The 18,467-nt window shown below is 37.6% G+C and overlaps 1 protein-coding gene across 1 annotated transcript in view; it reads right to left on the reverse strand.

The window, feature by feature from the left end:
* HFM1 (helicase for meiosis 1) overlaps positions 1-18,467 on the reverse strand; it is a 128,181-nt gene that overhangs the window by 42,482 nt on the left and 67,232 nt on the right. The window contains 8 exon segments of the mRNA XM_050782572.1: positions 426-583; positions 712-773; positions 776-794; positions 1,014-1,099; positions 3,693-3,824; positions 3,908-4,005; positions 8,505-8,552; positions 8,648-8,754. Of these exon segments, the coding sequence (XP_050638529.1) occupies positions 426-583; positions 712-773; positions 776-794; positions 1,014-1,099; positions 3,693-3,824; positions 3,908-4,005; positions 8,505-8,552; positions 8,648-8,754 (710 nt within the window).

Raw genomic sequence — 18,467 nt, forward strand, 5'->3', positions numbered from 1 at the left:
CTTGGATCCTACAATGGAGCTATAGTAATTTGTTAGATTTTAATTTGGAAGTAGAAGGTGTATTTTGAGGACAGTAGAAGAAAGACTGCATCCAAACAGTAGTAGGGCCATGAATGACTGGAAAAAAGCAATGAAATAAGAAAGACTTCCTAGAGGTAATCTACTCACTTGTTTCAGACCATGGTGATAGGTTTTATACTTTGTTCATTTGAGTATTCAATATAACAATTTAAAAACAGACCCAATGTTAATATTTTCTTTAACAGAAAAATAGACAAACTATCCCATTATTGGTCAGGAAAATGTAATTTAGTTGATCCCACAATGATCTTGGTTTTTTTTTTTTTTTTGTTTTTTCCAGTAGAATTTTTCTTTTACAGTATATGATTAGAAATAAAATCAAATGTCAGGAATTTCACACTTACATAATCTTGTGCAGATAAACTACTTCATTATCTGCATCACCTACGATTAAGGTAACATAGTGAGAATCCGATGCTGTTCTTTTAGTTTGTAGCTGTTCAAAGTTTCTTAAAATAACAGTCACTAGTATTTCTGCCGTCGTATCACTGTATCTTGTAATCTTTAAAAAAGAACAAGTATAAAAAGTGTTAAAAATAATCTTACTTCTCATACTCAGCTGAAGCCTATTTATGGGTAGCTTTATTTCTGAAAAGACAATAAAATATCTAAGAAACAGAAAATATTTACCTGTTCCACTTTAAGTCCATATTTTGGTAGATACATCACAGTTTCTTTTATCTGGGTTCCAAAGGGGGATGTCTATTTAAAATCTAAAAATATTTACATCATTATATTCTTACCACAACACGTGAAATTCTTTCAGTAAAATATTTTTTAGAATAAATAGCTTTAATAATGCTTATCACCCAAAACCTTGGTAAGTTAAAATACTTATGACTATGAGAAGGAAAATAACTTTTAATAGAAATAAAGGTAGGCCTCAGAATTTAGATAGAATTCAGGAATTAGGAATAAGTGAATATAAATACCAATTCAAGTTCCCTTGCATCTGTCTCTTCTATTTTTTTAAAGGAAGTCAAACCAGCATTTACGATTGCATTTGACAATGTTATACCTGTGGAAAATTAATCAAATAACAACTTAAAAATAATCCACTTTAAATAAAACATATATTTAAATATATAACAACTAAATTAGTAAAAAAAAATTTAAAGATCCAGTCAAATAAATAAAAGTTTTTTGTTTTCAGTTGGATTATTTGGTTTGTGACATTATTCAATTATTCATATTTATTCAGACAAATAAAATATGCATTTGCTTTATAAAAGAAAGAGAAACTGTGTCCACATGATGGACATTTAGTTTTACTATATGTCATCCATAGGCCAATCACCAACAGACATGCACTTTTGTACTCATGCTTGAAAGAAAGCCAATATGATTCAAGGATCATGCTTGAATGAAGCAAGGGAATACTGCTTCATGAAACTATGGCTCTCTGACCATTTCTGTCTCAGAAATACAGTTCTATGTTTCTGTACCTAAACCAGACTATTTTACTCTACTGCCTAAAACTTCCAATGCTTTTCCATTGCATTTAGAATGAAGTGGCAATTTCCTTACTGGGGTCAAATTTCCTTACTGATATGACTTGACTACAGTCTATGTCTCAAATCTAATTTCTCTAACTCTCCTCTTGCTGACTACTTTCCAGTCACTCTTGCTTTCATTTTATTCCCCAAATACATCAAATTCGATTGGGCCCAGTGGCTCATGCCTGTAATCCCAGCACTTTGGGAGGCCAAGGTGGTGGATCACCTGAGGTCGGGAGTTCGAGACCAACCTGACCAACATGGAGAAACCCCGTCTCTACTAAAAATACAAAATTAGCCAGGCGAGGTGGCACATGCCTGTAATCCCAGCTACTCGGGAGGCTGAGGCAGAGAATTGCTTGAACCCTATGGGAGGCGGAGGTTGCAGTGAGCCGAGATCATGCCATTGTACTCCAGCCTGGGCAACAGAGCGAAATTCCCATCTCAAAAACAAACAAACAACAAAAAAATCAATTTCATTTTTCTTCTTTGAATCTTTCCTATTTCCTTATACTGTCAGAAGGCAGAATTTAAAATTCTTATATGCTTATGAATGAATTTATCCAAATCCCCAAATAGAAGACACTGAGCAGTATAAAATTACAAAATATTACTACCTTCTCTAAGGCATATATATTACATATATTACTAGTGAAGGCATGACACTATTTCCTTACTCATATATTTACTTGTTCTTGGGAATTTCTCTCAGTTCTTCTTAAGACACAGCTTCTAGTATTCATAATTCCTCAATGTTCATTTCATTTTCCCTGAAAATATTTATTGACTTTTAACTTTTTAGTTTATAGCCACCATTAAAATCAATTTCTATGCATTATATTTTTCAAGATGCTCAATAACAACTTGGATTTAACTTTTTGTTTGGATTCTCTCACTTTTCTATTATATGATTTTTTTTTTTTTTTTTTCTGGGTAATATTTGCTTTTTTCTGTTCAGCTGTAATGAGTATGTGTGAAAACAGGTTAGTTTCACCAATCTGGAAGGGACAGAATGCAAAAGATGCCATATTGACAATACTCTAGAAAGCCAGAAAGATTGGCTTTTTCAAGTATAATGAAATTTACTAGTAATCACTTAGCCAAATTTCAAAATTTTCTAAATGTTGTATGGAACCACCTTTCCAATTGAGAACTCTTGCCTTTGTGGGATGGATGTGGTATTTGGTTACCAGGACTTCTGTAAGAAGTTTACCCTTTCTATCAGGAATCTCTCCCCTTACTTTCAACAGCCAATCTCCCCTTCACCCCAGCTCCCATGACTTCCTAGTCAACCCTGTGCTACCCCACTGATTTCAAATTTCACAGATACAAAAGGTAGGACTTCTTCATAAACAGTTGGTAATTTTTGTTCAAATAAATATCAAAATATCCCTAAAAATCCATTATTTAATTTGTTGATACCCCCAAGATGCATACAAAATTGTAAAATAACAAGGCTGTCAGTCATGAGATAGTGACTCTCTTTTTAGAATTCTAGCTATCTAAGAAGAAATAGGGTCACAAGCTCACAGGTACCAAACAGGAAAATCCTTTGTAAATGGTACTCCCTATCGTCTCAGAGCACACACTACACAAGGTTCCTACAGACAAAATAATCAGCACAATCTTTTGTCTACAGAATCTCTATGAAAAATCAGTATTAATACCCTACTGTTATTGAAAACCAAAAAAAAATTAAGACATAAAAAAGTGACATAATTTTCTGTAATGAATTAGGAACAGCTGGGACTGCTAACTCTGTACCTTGTAATTGAGATCAAAACAAAATATTAGTCATAAAAGTGGAAGAGAGGGCATCACATAGTTACCTAATTATTATAACCAAATTTCCCCCTGGTATGAGAAAAATTTTCAAATGACAGCATTAATTTTTATTAGGTTTCTCATGTACTCATATATCATTCAGTTGATTTCAAATGGAATCTTTTAAGCAGGAGCAAATGAAAATCAGATTTTTTAAGTAAAGTACAGCACTTATTTAAGCCTACAAACACATTATCTTCCTTGAAGGTCTGTAATCATCACAGAATAATTTTACTAACAGTGAATAAATTGCAGACATGGCCAAACTGCCTGCCTATATTCAGTACCTACCAATTTTTTCCAGTTGTTTGGATACATGCAGAGAGTTTTCCCAAAGTTTACACCTAAAACATTTAGCTAAAATCAAACTATTCAATAGTACGGTGAACTTCTTTTCTTGAGCAGCTACAAAATCTGACAACCCTAAAAAAAAAGTTTCCAATGTTAAATCTAATATACCAGTTTATTGGAAAAAATATTTAAAATCCACTAATCCTGTAACATACATCTTGTAATTCGGGAGCCATGTCTGAAAATCTTTGCGGTATCTTGCGTCAAAGCAAAATCTTGTATGGGAATGCATCCTAGTTGAGCCTGAATAAGACTGGGGGAAAGAAAAAAATTGTTACTCCCTTTTAAAGGTTATGTATCTTACAGTATTTGACATCACTCACTGAAGTATTCCTTCTTAAAACTTTTCTCTGCCTTAATTTCTGCAATACTACATGACTCTCTATCTTGCATAGTTATTATTGCAGGTCAATAATAAAAGTTCCTTCCCTTTTTCCCAAATCCTCAAAGTTGTCTTTATTTATTTATTGCTCTTCTTTATTCACTCAATCTTTATTCTCTCTCTCTCTCTAAAATATCTCATTTCTTCTCAACTTTCATTATAATCTCTAGATTGATAAAAATTACAGGAGACTTTCACTAAGACTGTTACTTTAATCTCAACTATCTCAAATTGTTTTCATATTCTCCTCCAATACAGTTCTATCTTTTGGCTCTACTATTTCTTTTCAAGGAATTAGAGAAAAAAAATACAACTTGTTTAATCAACAAATACAACTTTTTTAATCAACAAATTTTTATTAAATGCTTATTAAGTGCCAGGCATAGTATTAGGTGCTGATAATTCTGTTCAGTGTATGAAGGTCAGTAGCATATTAGCTGGTTATTCAAAACCAGAAGCTGCTTAGCTACTAAATTTGAGGTGTTAGTTATATAAGGAGAAAAAAGACACTAGTGCCTGTGTGCCTACTATATCCCAAGTTCTTTGCTACCTGTTTTGCCCATAAACTTACATAATCAGGCACTGATATGCAAATCACTGATGGTTGTAACTAAACTAAAGTTACTGTACGTATTATTACTCTCTTAAGGGGATCTCTTTTAAAAAACAAATTTCTTCCTAAACTCCTCCAGTAGAAGGAGGTCTCTTGATAAGACCAAACAGTCAGCTATACAAAGAAAAAGGGTAGAATAGTTATATTTCATGATTTAGTTTAGCAGAAGATACATGAAAATTGAAAGAAGTAATCAACTCTCTTCCTGGAATGGATGTATACAACAGAAATTTAAACTATTCACTTTTTTTGGCTATGGTATATGCTTCTGAAAATTATTTTATATCATCTAATAAGAAATAGTTACAAAGATACACAGTATACTATCAAAGAAGGAACTGATGAAAAATGTAAATGGGGTGCTTTTAAATGCTGGGTAAATAAAACTCCTTGTTAAGTTACCTAAGGATGCACAAATGTGGAGTACAAAATTGCTGAAGTAAAAATAAGACTTTTGAAGTAATATTTATTTATATTAAAAAGCAATATATCTAATAATAAATAGGACACTTTTCAACATCATACTTCCCTGTCAGAAATCTTATTTCAAGAAGCAGTAATAAAACAGGGATAGGAGGAAGGACAGGGATTTAAGCTAGTAGGTACAGAACCATGGCAGGGCTCTCTGTTTCTCTGCACCAGATAAGGCAAGCAGTGATGTCCTGTGATCTTACCCCTGAGCTTGTCCTCAGTAGAAATAGAAGTGCCACAGCCTCAGGTGAAGTGGCACCTCTACCACCTCAACTAACAGGGGCAGAGTTACATGGTAGTTATGACTAACCCAGGGTTAGTAAAAGCATTAAATGAGATAAAGTATTGATTCGGTTAGAATTACATTCATGATCAGACCATATCAGTGTACACACAAACAGTTCATTCTTGTGTGTAAAAGGGGAATCCAGAGTTGGGAAGTCCAGGGCTTCGTATGGTGGCTCCGTATCACACCCTGTCAGTTCACTGAAAAGTACCAGTTAAAGAAAACAGATCTAGTGCTGAAGAGGGAAGACCTAGGCATTAAAGCTAGGAAGAATTTTAAAATAACCTTAAATTAAAAGGGCAGAGCCAGGCACGCTGACTCACGTCTGTAATCCCAGCACTTTGGGAGGCTGAGGCAGGCGGATCACTTTTGAGGTCAGGAGTTTGGGACCAGACTGGCCAACATGGTGAAACCTAGTCTCTACTAAAAATACAAAAATTAGCCAGGTGTGATGGTGTGCTCCTGTAATCGCAGCTACTCTGGAGGCTGAGGCAGGAGAATCGCTTGAGCCCGGGAGGCAGAGGCTGCTGTGAGCTGAGATCATGCCATTGCACGCGAGCCTGGGCCACAGTGCAACACTCTGTCTCAAAATAAATACTGTCCAAATAAATAAACAAATGTAAATAAAAAAGCTAAATAAAAAGGGCATGAAACCAGAAACACTTTGAAAGTTTGTAAAATCCTAAAACTAAGAGGATTAACATCTACTTGGAGAAGAACAGATTTAAAATATGTTTTCAGCAAAGTAACGAGATATGAATTCAAAGCCATGAAAAAGGTAACTATTAGCCATCATGGGGATCTTTGTTCAAAGTATTCACCTACCAAAAGACTATAAATTTTTCAGGTTGTCCATTAAGACCCCTCCATCCCACACATACACACATTCTCTCTTCTTGGCTATGCTTAAACAAATGCACAAAGGCATGAAATGATAATGGATCTAAATTATGACATGTATAAAAAAATGATAAGAACCCCTAAAGTATAATAATTTAAACTTTAAAACCCAACCAATGACAGCTTCAAAACAAAAGAATATACTACCCAATTTTCCAGCTAAGGCAAAGTTAGCTGAGCTTTGCTCGCCATCCACCACTGCTGTTTGCTGCTGTGGCAGACCCACAGGAAGATCCCCGACTGTGCTCTTGATCCAGCAAGAGTGCCAGCCACTCCCAACTGGGCTAAAGGCTTGCAGCTTGTTCCTGCAAGCTCGCCACTCACTGGGTTGAATGGTCAAATCTGTGAGGCCAAGGTCAGAGAACATGAGGCTTGCCACCATCCTGGAAGTTGCCTGCCACCATTTTGGAAGCAGCCCACTACCATCTTGGGAGCTCTGGGAGCAAGGACCCCCGCCAGTAACACTACTACTACTACTATTCTGTTCTATAGTTTGCAAATCATTATCTCAACTGAGGATAATTTAGTCATAGAAAGAATGTTTTAGATACTAGGAAATTTGGATTCTAGAGCCTACTTCTGCCGGATGACAAACAAAGCAGTCTCTGTGCTTTGGTTTCCCACATATCTAAAATGGAACTAACACTTGTTTTAATTTTACACACTTGCTAAACTTCAGATGAGTTAATGTTAATAGTGGGACTCTTTGATTTCGGAAAATGTTTACAAACCTTCTATAATCAATTGTTGTTTATGTGACTCCTCAATCATAACTGTGTTAGCCACAGTAATCAAATTAGATATTTTAATAAAAATGAATGGCTTAAATTTGAGAGTAAATATTTTCTTTTATAAATATTGTTTCACATTCATGTCCTAAGTAAAGGGAGAAAGGACCTCAATTAGTGACCAATGACATGCACTGTTCACTGGCAGCTGCAAAGTGTGGACATTTTAGCTAACCCACTACCCACCAATTAAAGCAAAGTTAATGGAAGCACTGAAAGTGCAAATAAAGTGTTCCCAAGAAAATGAGTGTGGAAAAATACTTGATTTAATTTGACTCAATAATTTATGCAACACATTATACTGGGGGAAAAAATGAGAAAATCAAGAGTTCTAGATAGCAACATAACCTTGGCAAAGTCATAACTTATCTGGGCATCACTTACGTCATTTGTAAAATGAGAGGATTGGGCTATATGATCTCTTAAGTTTACTATGATCTCTAAGGATATATGAATTTATGGAAATAAATATTTGAATATAGAAGTACAGCTAAAAAAATAAATACTAACTTCTGTGGTACAAGCTACAAATCTGCCTGATGAGTTGTAAACAACGAGAAGACTGTTTTATAGACTTAAAGGTATTTGAAAGATAAAATTTAATGAGATGTCAGGAAGAATCCCAAAGAAAGAAGGACCTCCTCTAGCTATGGAGGAAAAAGAAATTCTTTGGCTAATTGGTTTTATTGAGCCACATTTAAAAAGATCATTTCACCTTAAATTCCATAACACTAAGACCCACATCCTCAGAAAGCCAAGCACTCAGCATAGCAGAAAACAGTATCATTGCATTTGTGACTGCAAACTGCTGAAAGTCACAGGTTACAGTGTAACCTTAATTTACTCTTTCCATTACTGGTGTCTGTACAAACGCCCCATTTTTTGGCAGAATAGTCATCCACTGTCACATATACACTACTTTACTCATGCTTTTGCTTTTACTCTTTGTCTCTCCCAGAACACCATTACCATTCAGTAGATATTTATCACACAGGTTTTCATACCGTCCATTATTTTTAAATGTATTACTCTCATTCAAGCTAACTTGAAAGCTCCTGACAATGAGAAGCATAAGAAGCACGTCTTCATTCAACCGTCCACCTTGCCTCAACAAAACACACACTTAACAAATGTTTGTTAAGAAAAAGCATTCACAAATCATCAATTTTAAAGTCTGAGAGTTCTAAGAAATTAATTTCACAACCACATTCTGACTCATTTTTATGTAATTTTTTCTGTATTAAGAAAAACAAATTTAAATTTGTTTTAAAACCAAAAAAAGAAAACTTTCATAAATATGAATCATCTTTACCAATTTACTTTCATTTCTTTTGTTTTAATTCTTCCTTCCATTGGAAATCTGTAAATAAAACCACATGGCAAAACATGTATTATTATTTATTTTAATTAAATAAAACCTCTTAAAATTATTTAAAACATATGCAATTTCTGTACCTGATAGTTATCCGATGGGGATCTTTGTTCAAAGTATTCAGTGTTTTCTTTTCATTTATCCTTAACTGTATATCTAGAAATTCCTTGCAGCTGGCTATCAATGTAACCTATAACATTTCAGCAGTTGTCCATTTAAAGAAGTCTATTTTTTGTTTATTTCCTCTCATCCTTTCTCCAAATTTATTTATTTTTCTAACTGCCTTAAACCATCACAGTTTTATCAATTAACAGAGTTAAAAACCTGCTTTATACATTTTACTTCTTTAAGGATTCATTCATTCACTATCAAATGCTTACAAACTCCTATTATATACCAGACACTGCATTAGATACCAATATCTTTGATGAATATTGACTATACCAAATTCAACAACACACTGGACTTTAAAGATTAACAAGATAGAATTAAAAATATCTAGCCCAGTGCCGATCACATAGTAATAAATAAGTCCTCAATAAACATTGCTTTTCTAAGTTGGACTACAAGGATACTTTCACTACTGTTATTCACCATAGTATGGAAGCTGCTGTAGCAATCAGATAGGAGAAATAAATAAAGGACATTCAACTTGGAAAGGAAGAAGTCAAATTATCCTTGTTTGCAGATGAAATAATCTTATATTTGGAAAAACATAAAGAATCCACAAGAAAACTGTCAGAAATAATAAACAAATTCAGTAACGTTGCAGGATACAACATCGACATACAAAAATCAGTAGCATTCCTATATGCCAACAGTGAAAACGCTGAAAAAGAAATAAAAAAGTAATCCCATTTATAATAGCCACAACTAAAATTAAATATCTAGAAATTAATGAAAGAAGTGAAAGATCTTTGTAATTAAAACTATAAAACACTGTTTGATTGCAGTGGCTCACGCCTGTAATCCCAGCACTTTGGAAGACAAAGGCAGGCAGATCACTTGAAGTCAGGAGTTTGAGACTAGCCTGGCCAACATGGCGAAACCCCATCTCTATTAAAAATACAAAAATTAGCTGGACGTGATGGCAGGCGCCTATAATCCCACCTACTCAGGAGGCTGAGGCAGGAAATTGCTTGAACATGAGAGGCGGAGGTTGCAATGAGCCGAGATCACACCACTGCACTCTAGCCTGGGCGACAGAGGGAGACTTCTCAAAAACAAACAAACAAGAAAACACAAAAACTATAAAACACTGATGAAAGAAACTGAAGAGGACACCAAAAAATGAAAAAATATTCCATGTTCATGGATTGGAAAAATCAATATTGTTAAAATTTCCATACTACACAGAGCAATCCAGAGATTCGGTGCAATCCCTATCAAAATACCAATGACATTCTTCACAGAAAGAGAAAAAAAAATCCTGAAATTTATATGGAACTACAAAAGATCCAGAATAGCCAAAGCTAGTCTAAGCAAAAAGAACAAAACTGGAGGAATCACAACACCTGATTTCAAACTATACTACAGAGCTATAGTAACCAAAACAGCATGGTACTGGCATAAAAACAGACACATTGATCAACGAAACAGAATAAAGAACCCAGAAAGACATCCATACACATCCAGTGAACTCATTTTTGACAAAGGTGCCAAGTACATACATTAGGGAAGACAGTCTCTTCAATAAAAGGTGCTGGGAAAACTGGATATCCACATGCAGAAAAATGAAACTAGACCCCCTATCTCTTGACATATATAAAAATCAAATCAAAATGGAGTAAATACTTAAATCTAACAACTCAAACTACAAAACTACTACAAGAAAATATTAGGGAAACTCTCCAGGCCATTGGTCTGGGCAAAAATTTCTTGAGTAATACCCCACAAGCACAGGCAACCAAAAATGGACAAATGGGAACATATCAAGTTAAAAATCTTCTACACAGCAAAGGAAACAATCAACAAAGTGAAGAGAAAACCCACAGAATGGGAGAAAATATTTGCAAACTACCCATCTGACAAAAGATTAATAACCAGAATATATAAGGAGCTCAAAAAAACCCATAGGAAAAAAATCTAATAATCCAGTTGAAAAACAGGCAAAAGATTTTAATCAACATTTCTCAAAAGAAGACATACAAACAGCAAACAGGCATTTGAAAAGGTGCTCAACATCACTGATCATCAGAGAAATGCAAATCAAAAGTACAATGTGATATCATCTCACCCCAGTCACAATGGCTTTTATCCAAATAACAGGCAATAATAAATGCTGGTGAAGATGTGAAGAAAAGGGAACCCTTATACACTATTGGTGGGAATGTAAATTAGTACAACCACAATGGATAATATATTGGAGGTTCTTCAAAAAACTAAAGAGAGAGCTACTATATGATCCAGCAATCCCACTGCTGGGTATATACCCCAAAGAAAGGAAATCATTATATCAAAGAGGTATCTACACTCTCAGTGTTTATTGCAGCACTGTTCACAATAGCCAAGATTTGGAAGCAACTTAGTGTCCATCAACAGATGAATAGATAAAGAAAATGTGGTACATATGCACAACGGAGTATTAGTGAGCCACAGAAAAAATGAGATCCTATCATTCGCAACAACATGGATGGAAGCCCAGGTCATTATGCTAAGTGAAATAAGCCAGGCACAGAAAGACCAACATGCATGTTCTTACTTATTTGTGGAATCTGAAAATCAAAATAATTGAACTCATGGACATAGAGAGTAGAAAGATGGTTACCAGAGGCTGGGAAGGGTAGTGGGAGGGTGGAGAGGAGGTTGGTGGGGATGGTTAATGGGTACAAAGAAGGAAAAAAAAAAACCCAAAAAACAGAAACAATGAATAAGACCTAGTATTTGATAGCATAACAGGGTGACTATAGTCAATAATAATTTGAGTATACATTTTTAAATAACTTAAAGAGTATAATTGGACTGCTTGTAACACAAAGGATAAATGCTTGAGGGGAAGGGTTTTCCATGATATGATTATACGCATTGCATTCCTGTACCAAAATATCTTATGAACTCTATAAATATATATACTTATTATTTACCCACAAAAATTTAAAAATAATTTAAAACATTTTCTTAGCATGTACTTTGTGCCTATAATGCCACCAGGCACAAAAGACACACCAAAAAATGTAGAAGACACAATCTCTAGAACTTATAGGTTGGCTAGGAAGATAACTACATGCTAAGTACCTAGAGGACAAAAAAATCAGCTAACGTTAGTATTTACATACAAACTGGAGTATGGAGAAAGTCAAACCTAAGAGGAATGGTCAGTGTAGAATGGCCTACTACAAATAATGGATCTTGAGAAGGGTTTTTAAAGTGACTAATATGGTTTGGTAGAGAAGAAATAATGCAATTATGACCTTGGGGAAAATCCTGTTTATCCAAAGAGTAAAGTTAAAAAGACTATCTTTAGAATACTGTAATGATGGCTAGAAATACATATGGCTTGATAGTGATTATGAGTCCTGATCAAACTGAGTTGATTAGAATCCCTGCTCCTCCTCATATTGGGCAGGAAAGTGATCATGTACAAGTTACGTGACCAGGTTCTTAATGTAATGTGGGAATAATAAAACCACCCACCTCAGAAGTTTGTTGTGGAGAAGATTAAGTGCAATTAAAAATAGGTATATAGTACTTAGCATGGTGCCTAATATTTTATAAGTGTTACCTAATTTTATTATTAAAACATGACTAATGATAGACTAGAGAGGCCCTGAAAGAGCCCTCAAATGATATTAAAAGAGGTTATATTTTGGATTTGATTTGTAAAATAACAGGTGATCACTTAAAATTCTTGAGAAATATTTTAATTAAATTGGATTCTGAAAATAAGTTATTTCAGAAAAAGAACAGCAGATTGGTTGTGGGTAGGAGTATGGGAGAAGTGGGGGTAAGTAACTGATGAAATGGAATTCACTTAAGAGGTTACTGGATTCGGCCGGGCGCGTTGGCTCACACCTGTAATCTGAGCACTTTGGGAGGCCGAGGTGGGTGGATCATGAGGTCAGGAGTTCGAGATTAGCCTGGTCAAGACGATGAAACCCTGACTCTACTAAAAATACAAAAATTAGCTGGGTGCAGTGGCAGGCACCTGTAATCTCAGCTACTCAGGAGGCTGAGGCAGGAGAATCGCTTGAACCCAGAAAGTGCAGGTTGCAGTGAGCCAAGATTGTGCCGCTGCACTCTAGCCTGGGTTGACAGAGCAAGACTCCCTATCTCAAAAACAAAACAAAACAAACAAACAAACAAAAAAAGAAACAGGTTACTGGATTCAATTACAAGTTGTCTAAAAACATTCCAAAGAATTTCAAGCCTTATGAACACACAGAAAACAGCTGGGAAGAAGAAAGTAGCATACTGCTTCTCGAGGAAAGGGCTAACATTTATGTATGTGCTAAATGTTTTGCTAAGAAGAAAAGATTTTTTTGGCATTCCAACAGAGTTACAAGCATCAAGGACATGGTACAATAGATAAAACTAACAATAAGGAATAGAGAAGTAGCCAGGCTCTCAATTAGCAGACTGGTGAATATGTTCAGCCAACATGAGAATAATGGATTAGTTCATAAAAGGGAGCTTCTGAGAGACGTGTGTGAGATATCAAGATTATGATTACCAAGGGAACTAGTTAACCATTGCAGTATATTTAAAGATGGTCCTCTTACCCTAGATATTTATAAAAAGTTAATATAAGGTCTCTTCCGGCTAGAGAAAATGAAAGGTTTTAAGAAAAGACTTAATACTTGTTGGCTTATTAGTAGAGATGAAGCTTTCCTAGGTAAGACAGAAAAACATAACCTAGAAAGGAAAGCATAAGGAAAATGAGTCAAAGCAGAGGGAATGAAAAGAAATTTTTAAAGATTTGCAAGTAAAGGGAGGAAATAAAGAAACAACTTGCTATCAATATAGCTACTGAATGATTAATATTCTCATAGGAAATTCAGGATAATTCAAAGTAAAGGTCACAAAATAGAGTGGTGGGGAGCATGGGGGTCATGAGAATGTACCCTTCAGACCTCCTACTGCAAGAAGTGTCAGTGACTGATGGCCCCAGTTGCTCTGCTCTGAATCATCATCATGTTTACACCGAGATCTACTTTCATGAGATGCCCCCAACGAATGACTGAGCATGGCAGGGATGCTAAGGTAGATCTATGAGAGTTCCTATCAACTTTGCCAAATGTTCTTTGGATTGCATTGCAGGCTAAGACCCCTCTCTCCCTCCCTCTCTCCCTTTCTCTTTCCCTCCTTGCAATTAAGATCCTCCAAGGGCTTTCTCTCTCCCATCCTCCTTGGAGGCTAAAATCCCTCCTGCCCTCCCCTCCTCCCTCCCTTCTTGCAAGCTAAGATCCCTGCCTCCCTCCCTCCTTGCAGGCTAAGATCTATCTCCCTCTCCCTCCCTCCCTTCCTTCTCCCTTCCTTCCAGAGTTACTGGATTCAATTATAAGTTGTCTAAAACATCCCTTCCTCCATCCCATCCTTCCTTCCTCCCATACTTTCTCCCTCTCTGCCCCACCATGTTCCCCCTCCCTCCCCTCACATTCTTTCCTAACCTCCTTCCCTTTCTCTCCTTACCTCCATCCCTTCCTTTCCTACTTCCCTCTATCCCTTCCTTTCTTCTTTCCCTCTATCCCTATCCTTCAAAGAGGTAAGATCTGCATCCCAGTTTAATGACTCTTGCAGACTCTTGCAGTTACCACCTATCTTTAGAAGGTTAATCTTTCTTAAATTCAGAGTAGAAATTCAACAACAGAAGGCGGGAAGGTTGCAGATTAAAAGGAATGCTTCTACACTGTTGGTGGGAGTGTAGACAGTGTGGAAGACAGTGTGGTGATTCCTGTAAGACCTAGAACCAGAAATACCATTTGATCCAGCAATCCCATTACTGGGTATATACCCAAAGGAATACAAATCATTCTTTTGTAAAGAGACATGCACACGTATGTTCACTGCAGCACTATTCACAGTATCAAAGACATGGAATCAACCTAAATCCCCATCAATGAAAGACTGCATAAAGAAAACGTGGTACATATACACAATGGAATACTATGCATCCATGAAAAGGAATGAGATATGTCCTTTGCAGGGAAATGGATGGAGCTGGAAGCCGTTATCCTCAGCCAACTAACACGGGAACAGAAAACAAGCACCGCATGTTCTCACTTATAAATGGGAGCTGAACAATGAGAACACGTGGACACATTGTGGGGAACAACACACACTGGGGCCTGTTGGGGAGAGCGAGGGGAAGGAGAGCACAGGAAGAACAGGTAATGGATGCTGGGCTTGATACGTAGGCGATGGTATGATCTGTGCAGCAAAACACCACGCCACATGTTTACCTGTAACAACCTGCACATCTGCACATGTACAAGAACAGCTGAAGAGAAAAAAAATTGGCCTTTTGAACCCTTCTCTCAGTACACATTACCTGACAAAACAGGTAAAAACCTCAATTCAAACATACAGATGAAAATACCTAGATACTTGAGTATTATGATTACAACATAAAAAACAAAAACTATACGAAGCAGAATTATAGGAACATACAAACTAAAAACTGATATACAAAAAATAAACTCAAAGAGACAAAATAAAGTATTAGTAGTATGAAGGAATAAGAAGTCATAAAAATGAATTAATTAGAAATACTATATAAGAAAATTAAATCTACATTAATAACAGGCTAAGAAATTACAAACCCAGCATGGTGCAGCATCTTCCACAATTTGATGGGGAAGCTCAGAGTCCCGGCTCCAGTGTTGCATCCCCTTTTTTCTGGGAGGCCTCAGGTGACTTGGCTGCAGCCTCTGTTACCCTGTGACCTGCAGATACTAGGAGATCCATAGGGAGAACTCTGGAACACCAGAAAAGCCAAGAAATTACATACACAAATAAGAAATCATGTGAGCACACAGCAAGAAGGTGACTGTGTGTAAAGGAAGAGAACACCCAAGAGAATCTGATCATGTTGGCACACTTAACTCAGGCTTCCATCCTCCAGGAACTGAGAAAAGAGGAAGAGAAACAAGACAGCCGACTAGACACAGCCAGGAAGAGCATCTCCCACCAAGAGAGCAGACCATCAGGAAGACCAGCACACTCGAAGCAGATCTGCAGAAGGAAGTCATTGAGGGTGGTTGGAGGGAGGACACAGACCCTGGGTAGAAGCTGGGAACACTGCACTGGGCTGCCAAGTACCAGGACTCATTCCCAGCCCCTGCTGGCTCCTGGGGAAGGGTGAGTTAAAGAGGTGAGGAGCGGCCCACTCTTGTTATGGACCTCTGGAATCTTAGATGCAGAAGACTTCATGACCTCCGCAGACATTTAAGTTGGCAGAGAGAACTGCCTGGAGAAGTGGCAGGGAGAGGACTCCACCCTGTGTGGAGCCCAAAGGGTTTGGCACAGCAATGGCTATAGTGGAGTACAGTCAGCAACGCCAAGCCCCCAAGGCCTGCCATGCTCCTCTAAGTGGCTTTGGCCTCTGTTGACTGTTGGAGCTAGACAGAGCAAGGCAGTCTTGTCCATGTGATGGGGCCAGTCTTATCTGAGTGCCCCCTGTCTGCCAGGCCCTTTTGCAATGTGGCCTCAGATGCCCAACTGGGGTACTTCCTGGTGGCCACCACCATAGCTCCTTAACCAGCACGTGCCACTTAACCATCAGATGGACCCTGCCGATGCACACCCACCAACAGCCTCTTCACACTGCTTTGCCAGCACACACCTGTCTGCAGCCTCCCCCAACTACTCTGCTGGCATGCACGCAACCATGGCCTCCCCAAATCGCTTTACTAGCTAGCATGCACATGGTGCAAGGACCTTGGCACCACAGCCCCACCCTCACCAGTGCACCACTGGTACATGCAGACCCCACTATGGTGCTGTCTTGCCACTGCTGATACACTGCAAACATGGACTCTGCTGTGCCACCACCACTGGTGCACATGCCCAGACCTCACTATGCTACTACCCAGCCACTATTGGCATTACACATGAGCGTGGACCCTTCTGCCACTGCCGCATTGAAGTGTGGTTGCCAGTGAACCAGGCACACCTCTAACCCTCCAGTACAGGAGGAACTTAACCTCAAGGGGCCAGCAAACAAAAGCCACGAACATGCAGCCCAGGAGCACTAAGCTGAGCCCGAACCCTCTCAAATCATCCAGAAACAAAGCCAGTCAACTAAACCTGACTTATGCCACAGTAAATCTCAATGGCATCAAGGAATATAAAAGAAAAAGCCCCATCTGAAGGACAGCAACTTCAAATATTAAAGGAACATCAGCCCAGACAGACGAAAAACAATTTGTCTGGGCTGATGTTCTTGCCAGAAAGCAAGAACTCTGGCAACTCAAAATGCCAGAGTGTTTTCTTACTTTCAGACAACCACATAGCTCCCTAGCAATGGTTCTTAACCAGCCTGAAATGGCTGAAATGACAGACCTAGAATTCAGAATCTGGATGGCAATGAAGATCATCAAGGTTCAGCAGAAAGTTGAAGCCCAACCCAAGAAATCTAAGGAACCCAGTAAAATGATCAACAGGCGAAAGACAAAATAGCCATTTTAAGAAAGAACCAAACTGATCTGATAGAGCTGAAAAACTCACTGCAAGAATTTCATAATAGAATTGGAAGTATTAACAGCAGAATAAACCAAGCTGAGGAAATAATCTCAGAGCTCAAAAACCAGGTCTTCAAACCTACTCAGTCAGAGAAAAATACAGAAAAAAGAATAAAAAAGAATGAACAAAATCCCCAAGAAATACGGGATTATGTAGAGACCAAAATTTAAAACTCATTGGTAGCCCTGAAAGAGAGGGAGAGAGCGAGCAAGAAACTTGGAAAATATAATGGAGAACACAGTTCAAAACATTTCCCTGACCTTGCTAGAGGGGTCAACATTCAAATTCAGAAAATTCAGAGAGCCCCAGTGAGATACTACATAGAACAGCCATCCTCTTAGACACATAGTCATGACATTCTCCAAGGTCAATAGGAAAGAAAAAATATTAAGGGCAGCTAGACAGAAGGGGCAGGTTACCTACAAAGGGAAACATACAAAGCTAACAGCAGATCTTTCAGCAAAAAAATTCTACATGCCAGAAGAGTTTGGGGGCCTATATTAAGCATTTTCTTTGACAGGGTCTTACTCTGTCACCCAGGATGGATGGCAGTGGTGCAGTCTTGGCTTACTGCAACCTCCTTCTCCCAGGTTCAAGTGATCCTGCCACCTCAGCATCCTAAGTAGCTGGGACTACAGGCACATGTCATCATGCTCAGCTAATTTTTAGAAAAATTTTTTTGGGGAGACAAGGTGTCACAATATTGCTCAGACTGGTCTCAAACTCCTGGGCTCAAGTAATCCTCCTGCCTCAGCCTCCCAAAGTGCCAGGATTACAGGCATGAGTCACTGTGCTCAGCTTTGGCATTCTTAAAGAAAAGAAACTCCAACTAAAAATTTCATATCCAGCCAAACTAAGCTTCATCAATGAAGGAGAAACAAAATCCTTTTCAGATAAGCAAAGGGAGTTGTTTGCACCAGACCTGCCTTATGAGAGGTCCTTAACACAGTACTAAACATAGAAATGAAAGAGCATTACTGGCCACCACAAAGACACACTTTAGTATCTAGACCATTGACACTATAAAGCAACTACATAACATAACATAACAAGTCTACATAACAACAAAATGACAAATCTACACATATCAATATTAACCTTGAATGTAAACAGGCTATAATACCCCACTTAAAAGGCACAGAGTGACAAGTTGGACAAAGAAGCAAAACCCAACTGTATGCTGTCTTCAAGAGACCCATCTCATATGCAATGACTCCCATAGGC

The sequence above is a fragment of the Macaca thibetana genome, chromosome 1, assembly GCF_024542745.1.
Source record: "Macaca thibetana thibetana isolate TM-01 chromosome 1, ASM2454274v1, whole genome shotgun sequence".
Lineage (NCBI taxonomy): Eukaryota > Metazoa > Chordata > Mammalia > Primates > Cercopithecidae > Macaca > Macaca thibetana.